This window comes from Antedon mediterranea, chromosome 5 (assembly GCF_964355755.1).
Source record: "Antedon mediterranea chromosome 5, ecAntMedi1.1, whole genome shotgun sequence".
Lineage (NCBI taxonomy): Eukaryota > Metazoa > Echinodermata > Crinoidea > Comatulida > Antedonidae > Antedon > Antedon mediterranea.
The window spans coordinates 30,817,999-30,838,895 of NC_092674.1; the positions used below are offsets into that span (position 1 = coordinate 30,817,999).

The 20,897-nt window shown below is 34.4% G+C and overlaps 4 protein-coding genes across 4 annotated transcripts in view; 2 read left to right on the forward strand and 2 right to left on the reverse strand.

Annotated features, from left to right (window-relative positions):
* LOC140050450 (cytochrome c oxidase assembly factor 5-like) overlaps nucleotides 1-13,048 on the reverse strand; it is a 31,153-nt gene extending 18,105 nt beyond the window's left edge. Inside the window, exons 1-3 of the mRNA XM_072095634.1 lie at nucleotides 12,992-13,048; nucleotides 6,438-6,624; nucleotides 3,701-3,794 (exon numbers count right to left, since the gene is read on the reverse strand). The gene's annotated coding sequence lies outside the window, so the exon portion shown is untranslated. The remainder of the gene's footprint in view (nucleotides 1-3,700; nucleotides 3,795-6,437; nucleotides 6,625-12,991) is intronic.
* LOC140050445 (uncharacterized) lies at nucleotides 133-4,799 on the forward strand. Its single transcript, XM_072095629.1, has 7 exons — nucleotides 133-206; nucleotides 656-842; nucleotides 1,197-1,385; nucleotides 1,692-1,719; nucleotides 1,943-2,088; nucleotides 2,459-2,590; nucleotides 3,035-4,799. The coding sequence occupies exons 2-7, from the start codon at nucleotides 657-659 to the stop codon at nucleotides 3,212-3,214; spliced, it is 861 nt and encodes a 286-aa protein (XP_071951730.1). The 5' UTR covers nucleotides 133-206; nucleotide 656; the 3' UTR covers nucleotides 3,215-4,799.
* Nucleotides 7,165-16,201, forward strand: LOC140050442 (transient-receptor-potential-like protein). Its single transcript, XM_072095626.1, has 8 exons — nucleotides 7,165-7,281; nucleotides 8,758-9,790; nucleotides 10,276-10,624; nucleotides 11,159-11,588; nucleotides 12,044-12,236; nucleotides 13,290-13,502; nucleotides 13,798-13,964; nucleotides 14,339-16,201. The coding sequence occupies exons 2-8, from the start codon at nucleotides 8,765-8,767 to the stop codon at nucleotides 14,667-14,669; spliced, it is 2,709 nt and encodes a 902-aa protein (XP_071951727.1). The 5' UTR covers nucleotides 7,165-7,281; nucleotides 8,758-8,764; the 3' UTR covers nucleotides 14,670-16,201.
* Nucleotides 16,168-20,771, reverse strand: LOC140050449 (short coiled-coil protein B-like). Its single transcript, XM_072095632.1, has 5 exons — nucleotides 20,667-20,771; nucleotides 19,376-19,487; nucleotides 18,061-18,204; nucleotides 17,490-17,628; nucleotides 16,168-17,186 (listed from the first exon to the last, which is right to left on the reverse strand). The coding sequence occupies exons 2-5, from the start codon at nucleotides 19,440-19,442 to the stop codon at nucleotides 17,153-17,155; spliced, it is 384 nt and encodes a 127-aa protein (XP_071951733.1). The 5' UTR covers nucleotides 19,443-19,487; nucleotides 20,667-20,771; the 3' UTR covers nucleotides 16,168-17,152.
* Between the last annotated feature and the right edge of the window lie 126 nt (nucleotides 20,772-20,897).

Sequence of the window (20,897 nt, forward strand, 5' to 3'; positions counted from 1 at the left end):
AAGCTTTGAGCGATTGGTTAAACCCGTAAATGTGGCATATAACTAACCAATCAGAAGAAGGCTTCTTTACGACTTAATTTTGCGAAGATATGCTTGAATGATCAAAAAGGTCAACAAAGAGATTTAATTTTACAACAGACGTGACGCTCTCGGTGTGATAAAAAATATTTAGTTTTACATTTTTTTAAACAATTTTACACCAGCAGGTAAATATATTATATACTATTGAAGTTATTGAGCATTGTCCAAGTCTCAAACTAAATATATAGACGTCATATAGGATATCCCATATAGATAATACGCTGTTTTAAGTTATGTTTTAGTTTAGGCCTACTACTACTAGTGTACTCTACTATAGTACTAGCTAGCTAGGCGTAACTAGCCTGTAAATTGTAGAAGAAGTGGCAGTTTATCAGCTGTTTGATAGTGCTTTGTAGGCCTACCTATGCATATCCGATGATATTCTCAGAATTATTTTTATAAAAACAATAATTAACAAACCTACTGCTATGAAGTATAGTAGGTAGGCACCTCCTAGAACCTAGACGTTTTTAAAATTTATTATAAAATAAATTATAAAAATATGAATTTTGAATAATTGTATTTGCCTGTGATAGTGACTTGTAACTAAATTAGTTTTTTTTATCTATTTCAGGATGTCAATGAGAGAAAAGTCACTTGAACGTCGCCGAGTAACTAAAGAACACAACAGCAACTTTAGAGCTGGTCATGTTTATGTCAATGAAAATCAACTTTATAAAACTGGACTTCGAGGAAGAAAACGTTTTCTCTTTTATATGATACTCCTGGTGTTATATATAATTGTTGTCAGCAACCTGCTGGTATGTGAATCAATGAAAGATAACTTTTTGAGTGCAAGTGCAAAATAATATTGATTATTTAATTTATAAAATAATCAATGATCTTAGATTAAGATTACTTAACAACATATTTCAGAATATCACTGCAAAAAAACCCCAATATTCAAACATAAACATACTGTGCATACATAAAGCCAAAGAAACATAGTATTTAGATATTAGATCAAAACCTGACTGAACATTGGGTAAACAGCACATGACCCAAGAATAGATATTTAAAATTATAGACTTTCAAAAATGATAAGATTCAATTACAACAACCTTAATACCCTATATTTCAATTTAATCAATAATGTTGATTTTGCTATTTTTCAGGTACTTCTGTTGATCATGTTTTCACTCAAGATAAACGATGAAGGGATGGCAGTAATGGAGGTGGTTCCTGACAGAGCAATTCGATTCCTGCATCAGTTGTACATGGACAAAATTACTCTAAATGGAACAACAAGTGCACAACTTGCTTCGTTTCACTCACAAAATCTAGATTTTTTTGGTGAACAAATTGTAAGTACAGTACAGTGGAACCCATCACTTGGGACATCTTGCCATATATTCAGAGGAAATCTCTTTTCAGGGGAGACACTTTCCTGTGAAATAAACATTTTTGTAAGACTTTGGTGTCTATCCTTAATGCCTGGGGTTCTGCTTTTCTACTTCAGGAATGAAATGTTTATGTTTAACACTTATTTCAATACCATGCAACATCTAGTAAACCTAACTAATCACAAAAGAAACAATGTTTGTATCAACATACTCTATTATACTAAAGTACTATACATAACTTATGCAATTTGTTTATTTATTTTGTAGAATCTGCAGCCACAAACCAATGCACACAGTAAGTATATTTTTATTTGATCATTTTTTTACATTAGTGTGGTTGTTTGTGGCAACAGAATTCTAGAAATAAAGTTTGATTTATGTCACGAAAAGTTGTAAAGTATAACCGTTTGAGGACCCCTCAATATCTTTTTAAGTGAAAAACTGCACAGGTTTTCCTCTTTAAAAATGGTAAATAAAATAACAAGCTATATTTCAATTTCTAATGTTTTTGTCTAAAGTTGGAATAGGAGTAAAGAAGACAGAAATATACAGCAGTTCATTTGAAGTTGTCAATCCAACCAATAACAAGACGGTTTTCCCACAACAGAATTTTAAAGTTTCTAATCTAAACAAAGTAAGCTTTGGATTGTTGAACACAAGCAAGGTAAGATAATTATTGAAAATTTAATTAAGCATGGTTCTCACTAGAGACGCAAATTAAGGATGTAGATGCAATGTAGACCAATCAAAAGCGAAGCTTGAATAACCTATCTTTTTTGATTGATCAAATCTTGCGTTGCGCTTACATTCTTGTGTTACATCATAGTGTGAACCAAGCATTAACATTATTACAAAACATTTATTACAAAACATGTATTACAATACAGACCATGCTTGCTGTACACACAATTTGGCTTTCGTAAAGAAATTTCTGTTTCTACACAAATGTCTAAAGGAAAATTAAAAGTCATGCAGTTCAGGAGATTTTACTATTAGAGGACAAAGTTTCATAATATTGATTGTTTTTTTAATAGGTGAGCAGTTCAACAGGTAATACATTACATTTGACATCGTTGGGTAATTTAAACATATCAGCTGGTGAAGATATTGACTTTAAAAGCAACGAAATGCAGTTGACGTCGTCTTCATTAACATTACATTCTAAGGTAAGTAAAAGCTTTCTCCCCCATCCCCTCTTTTTTAGAACCCCATCCAATGTCGTAGAGTGCTGACTGGCTAAACCCAGGGCCCCTGAGCAGTGGCCAGAGGAAAAAACAGGCATTGAAATGTGTCAAAAAGGGCTAAAAACCTCTAAAAAGGGCTAAAACTCCCTGAGGTCTCCAGCGTTGGAGTGCCACTTTTAGGGTTCCTAAATGCCTCTGCATTAGCCACTGACCCCATTTTGTGTTTTGATCTTTAAAATACTATACTATATGTACTGTAATACTCTATTTGCATGGGCCAGACCTGTCATTAGCTGTTGCTATTTTCCTGAGGACTAATTGTCACTTTTTCTTATCTCGTTTCAAGAATCGCGTAATTTTATGATATTAGGTTTTTGAATATTTTACATACAGTTCAGCTAATTTTTTTTTGTTTATTAATTTTAGAAAAATATTTATCTGAAGATGTTTGATGGTCTGTTTGCAGAAAACCTAGCGACAATTGAAGACGGTTTTAACATAAGTAAAAAAACTCAACTCTGTATAAGTACAAACACTGGAACATTATTTAGAATTCATTATAATGCATCATGTAATAATTATGATATTGATAGTGAAGTGCGCTGACAAAGAACAACTTGTAATCATGGCATTTTCTGTATTGAGAATGTTCTACAATACTATATGACATAATTTAATAGGTTAGAGTAACATTTATATATCGTGAATTTCAGTGACAGTAGTGTAAAGCCTGGCTTCCATAAAATTGCTACACGACAGAGCGTAGCGATTCTATGGAAACGCTAGAATTTATCGGGGATCTAGTACACGAGCGCTAAATATTCTTTGGTACGCGTATACCATTCATCGCCGACACAATCGGCAAAGTTGAACTTTGCCGATTTGACTGCGATGAATCGGGGAGCCTTCCCGATTGCGTCGGCGACATCTGTGAGTGTAGCGATTTTAATGGAAACCAGGCTTAAAGGACAATTTATTAACGCACATTTAAAATGATAGGTGGCAGTATTTTGCAAGTTAGTTAGTAATTTATACATTACAGATGGGTAAGTTCGTTTTTTATTTTCAGAAAAGTGATGTTAAGTAACTTACCTGAAAATGACGAAAAAACAGACAATTTCACTGAAGTTTTTGTAGTGTTTCTTCCAATTTTGTTCCGTAGGTGAATTTAAAGAACATCTAACTTCTATATTAAGACAATAGGAAATGTTTTAATAATTGCTATTTTACAGTTTTGTGTGTGTGTGAATTTTTGTCTGAAAATGTAATGATCTTATTGTAAATATGTTGTGTGCACATTTTTAGAACATACTACTTTTATGTACTAATTATGAACATTACCTTGAATCATGTTATATTTAATGTGCTAATAACCTGTGATGTAAATTGATGGGCAGGTGTTTATTTAAGAAAGCCAATTTTAAACATGTCTGAAAAAGGTATTTAAATGCAATAGAATTAAAGTGCAGTATTGTTAGATATAGATTTTATATAGTAAATAGTTTATATAGTTGAATTTAGATAATCCACTATGTTTAGTTATAGACGCCACATTTTATGAATATATATTGATCTCGACTACTAGTATTCATCAAGGCATTTTGAGCACCAGTAACAGAAACAGAATTAAGATTAAATAGAAAACAAAAATTCCATCCTGCCTTATGAGATATATAAAATATAGGCATATTTGGGACTTGGTTCCCGCGATGAATGTACTCGCAACAACGAATGAAAATGTGATGTTACGTCCTTTCGTGACGTTAACGTCATGTAGCGTAACGCAACGTCATAAGAAGCATTGGGAAACAAGCTCATGAGGGCGTCGCTTTCGGCACGATTTTTAGCTAAAGGTTTTTATTTTTCTGTATTCAGTTTATTTTAAACATAACTTTAAGTAAATACAATCTTTGATATAATATACTCTAGATGAGTAGCATGTTTTCCATTAGCGAATGTATTCACAAAAATCGATAATTTTTTAAATGTAATAAAGAGTAAATGACATTGTTTATACATGTAAATTGTCAACACTTTCGATTTTCACGAATATTCGCATAAAACCAGCTTTAGGCTATTTATTATTATTGATTTCAAATACAACATTAATAAATATTCGCAATCATATAAATGATACGCAAGTCGACAATTGTTGTTTCAAATATGCATATACATTTATATCTCGCATCAAAAAGCAATAATTTAATGTTTTAAATGGAATTTAACCAAAACTTTGTAAAGCGACGTTCCCACTAGAACGCAACGTATCGACGCAAAATGCTGTAGGCCTATTGCGTAATCACAAGTGGGAACCTGCAAAAATCGCAGGTTTGATTTCACGCAGGCAAACAAAATTATTAGAAGGGCATTTTCTTACGTTGCGTAGGTAGTGGGAACCAAGCTTAATGATTCATGTATTGTTTGTTTTACATTGGGTGTGACGGACATACACTGTTCAGGAGACCTACATAAAATACACAAGTAGATGTTCGCGTCACAAAGAACGAATGCTTCTATTCGTTGATACAACTTGACACAAGTTTGATTCTGTTTTGCATGATGAGCTTGTAGAAATTGAATTATTCTAATAATAATCGAAATGGCTTTTAGTCGGATGTCTTTATTGTTTCATAATAAGTGCTCCTCCAAATACTCCTTCCAGAAAACGACAAGAATGAATTTGAAAAGTAATGCTTGGTTCCCATCTAGCGCACAACACAACGACGTAACGCAAAGTAGGGGATTCATCATTCAACCTGTCGCTTTATTGGTCAACTCGCTTGCGTTGTGTCTACGTCGTTGCGTTGCGTCCTAGTGGGAACCAGCTTAACGACGCACGATGTTATTAATTCTTTAACGGTTTTTAAATATCTAGCTCTAACAATATAAATGTTTGAAATGAATTTCAGTACGTAATGGTCCGACGATATTATATTTCATATAAAACAGAAAGAAGAATGTTCCTTTGAAAATAGCATCACTCGATCTGAATTAGTTTGAGAAGAGTCTTACTATGGGCCTTTTATATTTGAAATGTTGCCGTGCACTCAAAATCACGTTACCATTTCTTTGGCAAATGCAGTTTGTCGCCCTACTGATCTGAGTTGTCTGAAGTTACACATGGTGTGGGCCTAATGCTTGATTCTTGCAACTTCACAAGGAGGTAAGCGCAACGCAAGTAGGGTTCAACCAATCGCAAGCTTATTATAAGATTATTCGAAATATCGCTCTCTCATTGGTTGCGCGCCAAGTGGGGGAAGCAAGAGTTATCGATATATAATAATGACAATGTGAAATATTGCTGTAATTTTATATTGTCACTAATTTCAGAACACTCAGACTAATCTATATTTGCTGATATGATATAACACGAATACAACATATAATTGGCCTTCAATGTAGCCTTAATATAATAGGCCTTCTTATTTATATTATTGTACTTCATGTAATCGTACAAAGCTGATCTTGATAACATGATGTAAGTATATGGTATATTCATATTAGAATATTAGTATACATGAACAACAATCATAATAACAAATACAGTAATCTGTATCTATATATAATAAACAAATGTTACAATACAATATTATATATTGTTTTGCGATTAATAACATTTGCTGCATATTAAATGTAAATCCAATATTATTGTTATTGTAGTAAAAATAACAAGTTAGGGCATGCGAAGCTTTGACAGTAAAAGATGGTATTTTTATTTTATAATGGGACTAACTGCAGATGAATTGCCCTTTTTTAAAAAAAGGTATCTTTTTGGCTAAATAAACGTGAACTCTTTCTTCGTGCAGGGGGGTTTATTTTTTATACCTACCTGCTTCGTGGGACAAGTGTTCCGCTTACCGTCACCACTCGTCTGGCCTTTAAGATACTATGAATGGGGTTCAGATGTGCATCATCCAGGGTGAGCGTTGACCCGTCACCACTCGTCTGTGGCCTTTAAGATACTATAAATGGGGTTCAGATGTGCATCATTCAGGGTGAGCGTTGACTAGGACACCCTTCAAGAAATAGAAATATAAAAATACAATAAATTATTGTTTACACAATGCGTATCTAATTAGGAAACTTATTCAATGAATTGCAGAAATTATTTATAGGCCTATATAAATGTTATTGATCAGAATATATTATGATACTAGAGTAATATTGATTTTATATAAGAAAATAATATTTTAGTCCCTTATACACAGTATGTTTGTACGAGATCTTATTACAATAATTCTTATGGGTCATTGTTAAATGTGATTAGTGTAATGGTCTTGGTATATAGTTTTTAACCATGCTCATCCCTTTGCAATTATTATCTATTAAATTAGCATGACAATAGCCAGCGAATACGTAATGAGAAAGCAGCATTTTTTGTACTTAATCAGTTTAAGTTTAATGGGAAATACAACAACCAATACCCTTTGTTTCGTTATGGTATTGCCATGGTAACTCGTATGCTGCTTACAGGAAATCAGAATATAGGATCGATACTTAAATATTGACGACGTGATCTTAAGAAAGTGATGGCTACGATCACTGCTAGCTGCTATCGGCGGAAGCATAATCTGCACAAATATCAACAATGATCTTTATTAAAGCATTCTTTAGATTTTAAGTAAGAAGCATTCATTTACACAGCATTCGGAAATATTAGGATAGTTATAAAGGTAGGTGCAGTGTTCGTTTAGTATACTTAATTATATAAGTACCGGTTCTAAGTTTGTTAATATTTGTCATCTTATTTCACCAAAATTATGTTTTCAATTGTTCTATCTCTTGTCACGTCAAAACTGTATATACATACTATGATATTTCACGTGAGTATCTCTGAGATAGAATAACTTATACCGCGCCGTGTCTTTATTATTGATATACCTGTTGCTATTTTCGTACTCGAAACTGCGTAGGTCTAGACGTGATCGAATTTATTTCTTTGCATTTATAATATGTTGTTATAAGTATATAATCTATACGGTATGTTGTTATAATATAATAAATAAACATCATTAATTCATACTGATAGCTAATAACATATCATAGGAGCACAAGCAAATTTAGGGCGCTACATGACAAAGAGAAAGATGTCCGGTGTTCAAATAATTTTAGAAATAAAATCTGAGATGACTGGCGATTTCGCGTTTAACGCGCCATCGCGAGACATGCGCGAACCTTATTATTTTGCGTTCGTTTTCTAGGACCCTTTCTGAAAAAAGCATTCCACCTTAAGGGGTTATCCTCTGCTATGTCATATTTTGGTGCTTTGTTTGAGGTTTTGAGATTTTTGGAGTTTCATCTGCTGTCTTATGTCACATAACAATAATTATAGCAATAAATATTAAACAAACAAACACTAGGTGTTGGTGAACCTAAACTTCATTCACTTATTTATTTGATCAAAATCAATTTCCAAGAAAAAGATTAGGCCTACAATCGTGGAGACTGGAGTTGAAATGGAAATAAATTAAATCTAACATTGTGATATGCATCATATTAATTAGAATAGGAAACAAAAGACAAAATATGAAATAAAAGAAGCCATTTAAAGTCAATTATGCTAACGCTATGTAATTTATGTATACGCACTTTTGAATTCATGATAAGGTCGTGTGCAACAAATACAAGGCCAAGCTATTCAAAGCATTGACGTATATTTCTTTATATAGCTTATTACTTTTATTATGATTTATTCGAGCTAATGCATTGTATTGTGCTTTTTTCTTTAAATTCCATTTATCAATATGTATGTGTAATGGTCATCTACGCATTGCGTTTGTCTTGAATGCTGCGAAATGGAACCTGATGCACACAGTGGCGATGTCTAATACGTTTCTTGGTGTCTAGTGTTAATAATTGTTAATAATAATCCTAATAACATAGTTTATTCATTTTCTACCGGGGGCACAGAATGTATATTTTGAATCGTATTAATTTTAGTAGCATTATTCTCCGACCTACATGCCACGCGTTGTATGATTTGTTATCAGCGTTAACACACGCGCGTCTAACTGTTCATTTCGTGACGTCGATGACGCTTTGATGATAAAGTAATGGTACATGCTATAGGGCTCCTGTATCCCTACTAAAGTATGACACTGAATGTAAGTGTGATGATGATGCTTGATACATTTAATTTGATTTTGCAGATTTATAATGTCATTCAGAATACGAACTACCCCTTCGACCATGAATAACATTTATCCGATATACGGGACGGACAACGCGCGCCTTCACCATCAGCAGACGGTCATCCCAACCGTGTCGTCTTATATACCAACATCCATGAACCTCGTATCCAGTATGAGCAGCATCCCACTCCAGTTGTTCAGTGAGGGCAACAGACTGACAAAAAACGAACGAAATTTATTAGAAGCCGCCCAAAAGGGAGACAAAGCAACAATTCTACGGTGTCTTAGCAACAAAAACGACCCTGTAAATGTAAACGTAACAGACATTTTGGGAAGAAGCGCTCTGCAGATGGCCGTTGATAACGAAAATATTGAAATCGTTGAAATTCTTTTAGCGCAAGAAAATGTGTTCATAGGCGACGCTTTGCTTTACGCGATTAAAGAAGGTGTTTATAAGATGGTTGAAATGATGGTGAACCATCCAAGTATAAGTGTTGAAATGCTCGGTGAAGGATGGTATGACATGAAGAACAGTTTGAAGACAGACAGTTCGGATTACTCGCCCGATATATCACCAATCATTCTCGCAGCTCACGTCAACCAATTCGAAATCCTTCAGCTTCTTCTTACTCGAGGTGCGTCCATCTTTAAGCCTCATTCAGTCATTTGTGATTGTGATGAATGTAAGGTTCGACAAAAACATGATAGTCTGAGGTACTCTCTGAAAAGAATCAACGCTTACAAAGCACTGGCGAGCCCAGCATGGATGGCGCTGACCAGCAACGACCCGATACTGACAGCATTCCGACTAAGTTGGGAGCTACAACACATGGCGATGAGAGAGAATGAGTTCAAGGATATCTACCTAACTTTGTTAGACCAATGTAAGATGTTTGCTGTAGGCTTGCTCGATCAGTGCAGAAGTACTGAAGAAGTAGTAGCAGTAATGAATAAAATGAACGATCCGCAGGACGATTTGGATGAAGAGGTTGACAGTGGTAATTTAACACTAGCTCGTTTGAAACTGGCCTTGAAATACGAACAGAAACAGGTAAAAGCTCCGTTTACACTATCGAAGTATATGTGAAAAAAGTGTGATGTGCCCATATATGGTAACAATATGCCCAAATATGGTAGTGATATGACAACATCATGTCCATATGGCCAAATTACATTTTTTTGTCATAAAGTTTGATAGTGTAGACAAAGCTTTATATACTAAAACCGGGTGGAAACGCACAATTCACTCATTTTATGCCATGGTCAGGGACCGTCATTAAAATATGAAATTTAATCTGGAATCGAACTTCAAACTATCACAAATTATATTGATATTCAGTGCTGTTCATGACTTGAAAAGTAAAATAGATAAAGACATGGTATAGTGATATGACATCATCATGTCCATATATGGGCACATCACATTCCCTTTCTCACATAAAGTTTGAATTTGATAGTGTAGACAGAGTTTTATTATGTGTGTTTGAGACGAATAATGATAAATACATTATTAACATAATTGATTGTGTCTTTTAGTTTGTTGCACACGCACATACACAACAGTTGCTATCTACTATTTGGTACGAAGGTCTACCAAGCTGGCGTCGACGTCATTGGACAATCAAGATTCTCACCTGTGCCGTACTACTTCTTATTTTCCCCTTTATGTCAATCTACTATTTAATATTTCCGAGATCTAGGATTGGTAACGTATTACGAACACCTTTTATGAAGTTTTTGAACCATAGTGTATCGTTTGTTTTCTTCTTAATTCTCCTGGTCCTCGCTTCAACCGGTGTTTTATGTTCGAGAGAGGTCGAAGAATGCAGCAAACAGGGGCGTGAACCAGACGCAGTTGAATTCTTACTCATCTTTTTTGTCTTAGGTAGGTTACTGGATTATATCAAATTAAATATAGAATTAACACTAAAAAAAGACACCGCGTAGTATCGTATTCAACGATGATATAACATTATTCTGCATGTGGTATTTTAGAAGAGCAGAGATTCCTCTTGTTATTATATTTTTGCCAGCATCATTCTATATCACATAAACTAGACTTGCTCAAAGTATGTATTTATTGTCTTTTTTATGTTAGTCCCACACGTCGTCTTTTCGAGTTTTGTCTGGAAAAGCTCAAGTAGTATACGTATGCAACGCCATATGTGCCAAAATATTTATCTTTTTACTAATATTATTAAGTCAAAACTCTGTATGGAACCCATACTACACATAAACCTGAACGAAGCCTAAAGCTTGGTGCATCGCGCAGTGATTGGTCCAAGTACTTGTGTTGCGTTCGTTGCGTGGAAACCAATATAGTTGCACCTACCATGCTTTGAGGTCGTTGGTTCGCGCACATCAATAACTTCAAGCATGATGTATTTACTACGTTATTATAATTTGTACATCTTTTCAGGCATGATATGGGCCGAATGTAAACAGCTGTGGGAAGAAGGATTGAAAGCTTACACGCGACAATGGTGGAATTGGTTGGATTTTATCATGTTGTCACTTTACTTAATGGCATTGAGTCTTAGAATTGTCGCTTACATCAAACAGGAAGAATTCCACACTTGCTCGTTCCGCGGCGCATGGCCAGTTTACGATCCTACGATTGTTTCCGAGTGTATATTTTCTGTGGCGATCGTATTTAGTTTCGCTCGAATTATTTACCTATTTCAGGCGAATCAATATCTTGGACCATTGCAGATTTCGCTTGGTAATATGCTTATAGACATAGCGAAATTTCTATTCATTTTCTTATTGGTACTACTATCATTCACATGTGGAATGAACCAATTGTACACTTTCTACAAAGGAAAAGAAATAAAAGGATCATTTAAGTCGTAAGTTTAACATTTTTTAAACCTTTTTATAACATTTTGCCAGGATCTCCACAAGTAAGCTTGGTTCACACTTCTACGTAACCCGATGACGTAGGCGCTTCTGGCGAATGATTTGAATCAATCAATCACGACCAATGATCATCCCAACTGTCGCGTGTGATTGGTCAACGTTGTGCCTACGTAGTTTTTTACGTCGCGTCTATGTTAGAATCATCCAAATTACAATTTTTTTTATTGATATAAATTTTATATGCTTCACAAATTTTATAGCAGTATGGACCTTAGGCCCCGCATGTGGATCTGGTTTACAATTATGTCTTGTCTCTCATTTGGTTAAGTTAATTGAAAAAAATCTTTTTATTTTGGAATATATGAATATATTATTGTTATTAAAATAGGCCTATGACGTTGTCTTAGCAATAAGATTTAATTTGATTATTTTTAAATTTTTAAAGATTGGATAGCTCGCTACTATCTTTGTTTTGGGCATTATTTGGACTTTTAAGCAAGGACGAGGTAGAGCTTGAAGAGAATGACTTTGTAGCCTACGTTGGGCAGCTTTTGTTATTGTCATATCATATTCTGGGTATCATAGTTCTTCTGAACATGCTTATCGCTATGATGAGCAGCTCATTTCAAAATATTGAGGTAAATTAATTTTAAATTAATTAATTTTATTCATTGAGATATTATATAGGCCAATCTATGAATATATTACCTGATTTAATTTTTATTTCGTCAGTGACGTCACAACAGACAGACAACGGTGGTGACGGTAATTAGCGTTGGTACGCGCGCGTCAACTTTACGTCAGTGTACTGAAACACTTAATTTTAAGTCAAGGTGATGAAATAAATTTACTTTACAGCAATATTTCCTTTGAACACAAATTATGATCAGTACATAATTATTTTGTACTTTGTTTGCAAAATGGAGAGTGCATAGCCTATGGCTAAAGACACTTAATTTAGATTTATCTGCAGCTATAGGCTATTATCTTTAATTTTGAAAAAAGCAAAAACTCGACACATTACAATATCACCATTATCATTATTGTATACATTTTCACAAAAGCAACACTCAAGTTAATTACATCTTGTTCATATCAGACGAAAGACAATTGTACGCGAGCGCGTTAAAACCGATGACTTCATTATAGGCCATGATGCTTTCGGGGAACGAGGGCGCACGGACTACCAAAGCACACGGCTTCGCGACCTACAGTGAGACCGCTCGAATTGGGCTAAGTACGAGCGTTGTGTAAGTGAAGAGGCCTAGCTAAAACTTTGGAATAATAGTAATTTAATAACTAAATCTACCTGTTCCTATGTTACTGTGATTGTTGAATATGTTAATTCAAAGATGTACATAGTTATCATTTCTAAAAACAGTAAATTACTAACTTATTTTGCCTTTTTGTAACCTCAATCATCCCCTCTCAATTCAACTTCCCAGTAAAATCAATCGTCTGATGTTTCACTGAATATCAATGATCTGATTGGTCAGAAGTCAATGTAGTCATTACGTCAATATATAGATTCTCAAACTTGGCAGTCGATTATAGTTTTTAAGTCTGCATAGTTTGGGGGCGGGTGCAGACGGCTATTATAGGCATTTCAATGATTGTACGCGCGCGTCGATTTTGTGCCTTTTCCATTTATGTATGCTATTTTTTATTATCCATTTAAACGTTTATTATAGAATCATGCTGATGAAGAATGGAAGTTTGCCAGATCAAAATTATGGATGGGGTATTTTGATGAGGGGTCAACATTACCCCCTCCCTTCAATCTTATAATCAGTCCAAAATCGATTTACTATGCGTTCACACACACCAAACAGTTTTTGTGTGGTCAGTGTATTGAAGATACGTCCATACCAGGCAGCAAGCAATCCCTTGAAACTGCACTCAAGGTAATCCTTATTTTTTTAAATATTTATCATGATGAAATAACCACCCGTCAAAACAAATTGTGACAAATTGTAAAGCTCTGTCTACACTATCAAAGTTGATTTGATGTGCCCATGTACATGTATATGAACATGATGATGTCATATCACTACCATATTTGGGCATATCACACTTTTTTGTTAAAACTAGTTCGACAGTGTAGACAGAGCTTTAGTTTCACTCTCTTTTTGTTATCCTGGATCATTTTTTTCATGCTTTGAATTAAATAAAATCCAACAATATCCTTTATCATTTTAGAGCAGTGACAGTATCTTAGGCTCAACGTTAGAGCAAGAAACTAAATACCAGGATATTATGAAGCGGTTAGTGAGTCGTTACATTCATCAATACAAAGCAGAACAGAAGGGAGATGGTGTGACGGAAGATGACCTCAATGAAATCAAACAAGACATATCAAGTCTTAGGTAAGGAGCAGCAGCATGTTTTCATGTTAAGTCTAAACGAATTTGTCTTATTTGTAACAGTAGAAAGTGTGGTGGCGTTTGTCTATCGTTAGATTTTTCTTATTTATCTCACTAGAGATTCAATTCAAGGAAGTACGCGCAACGCAAGCGAGTTGACCAATGACAAGCCACTGTTCGAATAATCTATCGCTCTTGTGGTTGCAGGTCAAATCACTTACGTTGTGTACTTCCTTGCGTTGCGTAACCAAGCATTACCCGCTAAGTTTGTTTCGAGGACCAATTATTACTATCTTTGGTCAGTCGGTAGGTAAAACGCGTTACACTTTTTGTCTTATAAGACATATCTGACGTTGCGTTTCTTTTCTATCATTTAGATACGAGCTTCGTGAAGATCGTAAAAAAGAAGAGCAGAGTCATACCACGTTACTCCAAGATTTAAAGCGAACAGTACTGACATACCAAAATGGTGCTGATAATCAGAAACCATTTAACACGGATGCAAAGGTAGCAACGTCTAGAGAATTGGAAATGATTAAATTCGAAATAATTGACTGTATCAAAAAAGAATTAACAACGACAACTCTACATGGTAGAGATCGTAATGACGTATATGCCACCAACGACAGACATGGTGATAAGTGGAGTAGAGAAGACTATATGGAAGAGGATCGGACGTGGCCTACGCACCTAGCAACAGAATTATAATGTCATTTGTTGTGGAGAAAAAGATTTAGAAAATGATTTACGACTGACAGAAAGATTTTTTTTTATAGAAGACATGAGATGACTAATTAAAAAGACATTAATGTTACAGAAAATTGTGTTAAGACAGGAAATTGACGCGAATGAAAGACAATAAAAAGATATCATTAAGATGATGATCGAGTGTGTCATCGACATGTGGGCGCATGATGACGTCACTCATCCTTCCTTAGTATAATATTCGTTCAACGTTATAATCATAATATTAATAGTCTTTCGTATTTAATGAACGATGTTAGATGGAGGCATTTTACTACAGTATAAGTGCCACGCCCATTAACCTTAGCATAGACGTAGCCACGCCCTTGCTTAAACCATGGAATAGGAGTGTGAATTTAGTTTAAAACTTTTGTATAAATTATCTTTCACTTTTTAAAGGGATGGTGCTGTAACTTGTGTATTTTAACAATTACACTTTAGGTTTGAAGAAATAGAGACATGTATTTTAAAATGTTCATGACACGTTTGCTGCGTATGGTGCCCCGTAGTTGTCGACCAGCCTCCATCTCTAATTTTGACTTTGTGCACTTTTGCAAATATCACGTAAATTAAAGACGTAAATAATGTAAAGAGTTTACAAAAATACTATTAATTACGTACATATATGCACTATTTCAAAAATCAATACATCATATTATAATAAATTGTACTTAATTAGGAAAGATCTGCAGGTTAATGTATCTATTTGGTACATCTTTCATATTATTTGCACATCTTCAAGTGTTAGTGTACTATGTCTTACTAGCTTGGTTTCATCTAGGACGCAACGCAAGCGAGTTGACCAATCTGAAGCGATGGATTATTCGAACAGTCGCGCGTGATTGGTCAACTCGCTTGCGTTAATTATATCCAGATAAGATGCATGAAAGGTTGATTGACGGCGAAGAGGTTGCAATGTTTTCATTATACCATGGAGAATATTTCTGAATGATTATATTATTACTTATTTACCAAAATTATTAATGTTATGGTTGAGATTAATGTGTATTTAAATTAAAATTGCAAACAGCCTGCCTACTTGGGAGACACAAATATAATACTGTATATACAGGCCACAAATTGATCTAAGCCTACGACATGTTGCGTATGGTTAGTTTGTGGAACGTCAAGCTGTCGGTTTCGTACGGAAACGAGTTATATTTCCACATGGCGAAGCTGAAAGACTATTGCACTCTCGATGACGTAATTAAAGAGTTGAAATGTATATCATGTGACCCACAAACCTCCAATCAAATGACAAGAACATTATTCAGGTGTGTTATAATACGCGCTAACGTCGTCATCGTGCTTATTTCATTCCATATACATACGCTATTCTGAAATATGGCAGCATTCATGAAAAAATCCTCGACAAATTAAATTGAAACTGGACGAAACGACGAATCATTGACACTCTCAGTAATAGGCGAAAAAACACAAACAAGAAATGAGAAGGCAGGAGTAGATAATTCTCTTTTTTTTATTCATACTGTAATACAATTTACAACATACACTGTACATATACCTTTCTGTCGTTTGTATAATAAACCACTTTTCTGTTAAACTTTCTCTATATTCCTATACTATACAAATGAAATCGAAAAGATGGCTCCACTCATCATATCCTATTCTAACTGTGCATCTTATACAGTACACTATGTAATATAAATTGGTACGAGGTTCAATATAAATGACAGTACATTAGCACAGTAACAAAATGTAAATGGTATCATACCTATTTAGGCAGAGGAGGCGTTCCATAGTAAAGCATGCAATCTTAATCTAAATAAAACTAAACACAGCTAATTTGGTTTTAATAGTAGATACATATATATATTTACATTTATTCATTGTATGAAATAAATAAAATTAATTAAAACATTGCACTTATGGGTTAACTTATTATATGATAACAAGTCTTGTAGCAGCTTCGTTTTTCTGGTTTTAGCACATTCTTAAGACACATCTAGAAACGTAACACTACTTATTTGTGACACTAATATAATACTTTCTCATAAGCAGCGGTCAACCTCTTGGAGTGTCTAAATGTAATTACTTTTACTGAAATACTCAGTGGTAATCATTATAATAGTATATAGGGCATAAAACAAAAGAAAAACAATGAAGGGAATTTGAGATGAGGATGTCACAAAATCTCATTGTCACAAATTTTTCATTGTCACTAATTTGTCATTATCAAGACAGAAGATTTTCCGAAACATTAAATTCTGTTTTCTCATCAATTTTACAAATAAGCAATCTTAATAATATAATGAATAATTTCTTCATTTTGGAACATGTATATACGTCTTGCTTTCAACTGGCAATTTAGCCTTTAAATTTTACACATGTGCTCTTATAAATATTTTACTTATAACAAATAAAGCCAGAAAAAAGTTGAAATCGTCTTCAAGCACCATCTTTCAATTGGTACCACACCTAAGCAATCACTTATCAACTTTCTTAACCTTTCCACCAGACCTGAAAAAAGACAAAAGCATACACAACATTATACTACCAGTACCAGTGGCCGTATTCACCATTCACACTTAGCCTAATATAAGGGAAACACTTACCCTTAAAACTTTAAAAAAATCTCTTATATATACAATTTAGGGAAATACTTAAATATATATTGAGTTAAGTAAAATACTTAATATTTGAGGGAAATATTTCACTTTAAGTGTGATTGGTGAATACAGCCACAGACATTTACATTACTATATGGTCAAATAAAACACTTTAATAGCAACAAATTTCTTTGAAAATTATCTTTATACTAACTTCTTTTTGCTTTTTGGAGAAGTTGATTGGAAAACACTAGAAGCAGCCATAAGGTTTTCTATATACTGCCCAAGAACTTGGTTCTCTGATTTCAATTTTAGATTTTCTTCTTTCACTCCATCGACTCGTGATGACAAATCTGAAAGTAATTCACAAAATGTCATTAATTATTTTTCTCGTTTAACTTTTGTGTTGTTTATATATGTAGGCAAATTGGCAAGGATAACCATAAGCAAATTCATTCACTATCCTCCTTAGTGGCAATCCTGTTCACAAGACAAACATATACAAAAGATGCTCTACATAAACAAAGTCTTATTGCAAGTCTTTAGGAGTGAAGTTGTAATTTTTCATTAGAATAAATCCTGACATGACAGGACTTGAAACCCAGGCCCTTGGATTGGGAGCCAATCAGCGTAACCACCAAGCCACAACTCCACCTGGTTCGATGCTGATCTAGTGTCAGGGTTGTAACTCATAAAAACAACTCCAATCTCTATGCCTCAAACAAATTGTAATTGGAGAGCGAGAACCTGTTGGTTGGATGCAAATAAAATAAATAAAAACTCACCATCTAAAGTGTTCTGTAATTCTAGAACTTGGCATATTAATCTTGCTTTTTCTGCGTCATCGCCGTCATCTGGTGTTGTAATGTTACTGTTAGTTGTAGCCATTAGATCTCCTATTGAGCGACTAGTTGTAAAACTTTGATTTACTGTTTGAAAAAAAACACCAAATAATTATTAATATTAGGAGACATGTATTCTGTAACTAATAGACGATTTTCATGCTACGGAAGCCATCTTGCAGAGATGACAGTCGTGACCAGACAAGCGTAACCAACAGAAATTTAACATATTGTTTTCAGGGGATTTCAGGACACAATGTTAATGAACAGAGGGTTGTATAAGAAAAAAAATTCTGTAAAATGTTCTTACAGGATTGGTCTACATAACTACTGTATATGATTGAAAAACATTAGAGAAACATTTTTCACCACCACAGTGTATAAGGGTCACAGTGCATTTCGGCCGCCCATCATTTCGGACGCCGGTTATGGAACGACCAAATTCATGAAACTCCAAAAAGGACAAAATATGGCATGATCATTTCAGCCGCCAGGTATGGTGCACCAAATTAAAATAGCCAGAAATAACTGTACAGTAATACAGTAAAAAAATTACTTTACCAAGTCTATGGAACGCCACAGAGAACTATGGTCATTTAAACCAGAGATCAGTTGTGCAATGGGCTAAGTACATTTTTTTTTGCCGTAGATTTAAAGTTATATTACGGTATTTTACCATCTGAATATTTTGGTCAAAATGAATATTGATTAAATGTTTATTTATATTTTTATTTTACAGGTCCTGAAGATGTCGCGTGCTTTGTAAAAATGTGTTTATTTATGAATATAATAAATGTAAAACATACGATTAAGTGTTTTTGACTGGCACATAAAAAAACTTCAGCATCACCTCCTTCTTATTAAACAAATATTATTAATATTCACTGTAGTGATGGCAAAGTGCACGCCATAAATTATGCCATAAATATCGCTGCTGTTTCTGGAATTGAAGACCGCCGATTCGGCTTAAAAAATACAGTGTTTAGTAAAATATTAACATTTTAACACACATGGGGTGTCATACATATTCAAGAATAATTACAATTATGGCGGCAGAAATGAACAAAACATATTTTTTCCTTTTTGGCGTTTCATGAATTTGGCAATTCCATAACCGGCGGCCGAAATGACTGGCGGCCGAAATGATCAGACACCTGTATAAGCATAGGCCAGAAACGGTGGTGACAAACTGTTTATTATTTACCATTTTTACTAAATGAATTAAAACTCATGTAAAAAATAAAAGAAGACACTTTACCTGATTCATTGTCTGACAAGGATACATTCACCATTCCTTGATCTGCTGGACTCAGAGGGGACTCCATAGTACACTCAACTTCATCAGATGTATAGAAAAGTGTATTTCAAACCTATTTTTAATAACAAATTAATTCAATACATATTCCTCAATTTAATTAAAGAGTGGTCTTCCTACTATATTTTTTATGAGTGAATCATTTGTGGTTATGTTATGCGCGATTTGAACGATTTGCGCAATTTGAAATTGCGCAAAAAAAATCCTTGCGCAATTTGAATTGAAACATGTGTTTCAAATTGCGCAAGCAACGTATTAAATTGCGCAAGTAATCTGCAAATTGCGCAAGGTTTTTCGACAGATTGTGAAATCATGTACACCCATATTTTTATAGTAATTTCTAAGAATGATTCAAATTTAAAGATAAATATCGCATTTCCTTATTTTAGTAGTGCAAATATTGTTATAAGTTAGCATACCGTCGAAGAACAGACGAAGGAAAACGAAGCGGTGGTGTTCCACCAGGCGGGCGCGGGGCGGGCGGCCGGCTATACTACTCTAGCCTAGCTAGAGGTCTGGACTACTGATACTGACTAGGTTACATGGCCTAGCTTAAACTAATATTAAAAACTTAAAAAGTGAGTATTAAACATTATCTTCATTGAAATGGTCTTATTTATATAATAAAATACTAAATTTTAAACTCCTCTGCCTAGGCCTAGCCTATAGCCATGTATGGGAAAATTTACAGTTCGTTTTCAAATTGCGCAAAGGTGTCATATTGCGCAAGAACTATCTTGCGCAATTTACAAATTGTGCAGCGCAATTTAAAATTGCGCAAAGATTTTCTTGCGCAATTTGAAATTGCGCAAGTTGATTGCGCAATTTTAAATTGCGCAAGAATTATTTGCGCAATTTCAAATTGCGCAAGGATTTTTTTGCGCAATTTTAAATTGCGCAAATCGTTCAAATCGCGCATAACAGTTATACTGACTACATTGACACGATCAGCGCATGTGCAGTTATAAGCTGTCAAAAAGAAACAGGGTCGAATCGACTAAGTACGTACGCATACGTCGAGTGGGTTGTGCTACAGGACGAAGTATTATTCTAAATGACACTACTTAGGCCTTAGCCCAGAGCCAAACTGCAACCATTTTCTCTCATTTGTGTTACATATTTAGTGTTAAAGAAGTTAAACATCAATGGCACAATTATTAATAATGATTATTTATCTACTATTAGTAAAGAATAATTAACAATATTCGTATTTTGTAGCCAATTTTCAACCTACCCAAATCGGTCAACAATTCGGCAGCAACCTCCAATATCCGGTGATTGATTAATTTTTTATTTTTGTAGAGCGCCCTCTACAACTACAAACATTTTATATTTTGACATGACACACTCCCCCCCCCCCCCCCCCCCCAGCAGCATAAATGTGTACGCCGACCAGTATTCAGGGTTTTTATACTGCAGAGAAGTGATAATCAGAAATTATCTTATTTGGCAAGAAATCATTAAA

Excerpts from the sequence above, each read along its gene's own strand:
- LOC140050445 (XM_072095629.1), top strand. The coding sequence starts at position 657 with ATGTCAATGAGAGAAAAGTCACTTGAACGTCGCCGAGTAACTAAAGAA. Across the intron at positions 1,386-1,691 it reads ATTTTTTTGGTGAACAAATT|AATCTGCAGCCACAAACCAA; the intron begins GTAAGTACAGTA and ends TTTATTTTGTAG. Across the intron at positions 2,591-3,034 it reads CATTAACATTACATTCTAAG|AAAAATATTTATCTGAAGAT; the intron begins GTAAGTAAAAGC and ends TATTAATTTTAG.
- LOC140050442 (XM_072095626.1), top strand. The coding sequence starts at position 8,765 with ATGTCATTCAGAATACGAACTACCCCTTCGACCATGAATAACATTTAT. Across the intron at positions 9,791-10,275 it reads TGAAATACGAACAGAAACAG|TTTGTTGCACACGCACATAC; the intron begins GTAAAAGCTCCG and ends TGTGTCTTTTAG. Across the intron at positions 12,237-13,289 it reads GCTCATTTCAAAATATTGAG|AATCATGCTGATGAAGAATG; the intron begins GTAAATTAATTT and ends CGTTTATTATAG.
- LOC140050449 (XM_072095632.1), bottom strand. The coding sequence starts at position 19,442 with ATGGAGTCCCCTCTGAGTCCAGCAGATCAAGGAATGGTGAATGTATCC. Across the intron at positions 17,629-18,060 it reads ATTACAGAACACTTTAGATG|ATTTGTCATCACGAGTCGAT; the intron begins GTGAGTTTTTAT and ends AATTACTTTCAG. Across the intron at positions 17,187-17,489 it reads TCTCCAAAAAGCAAAAAGAA|GTCTGGTGGAAAGGTTAAGA; the intron begins GTTAGTATAAAG and ends GTCTTTTTTCAG.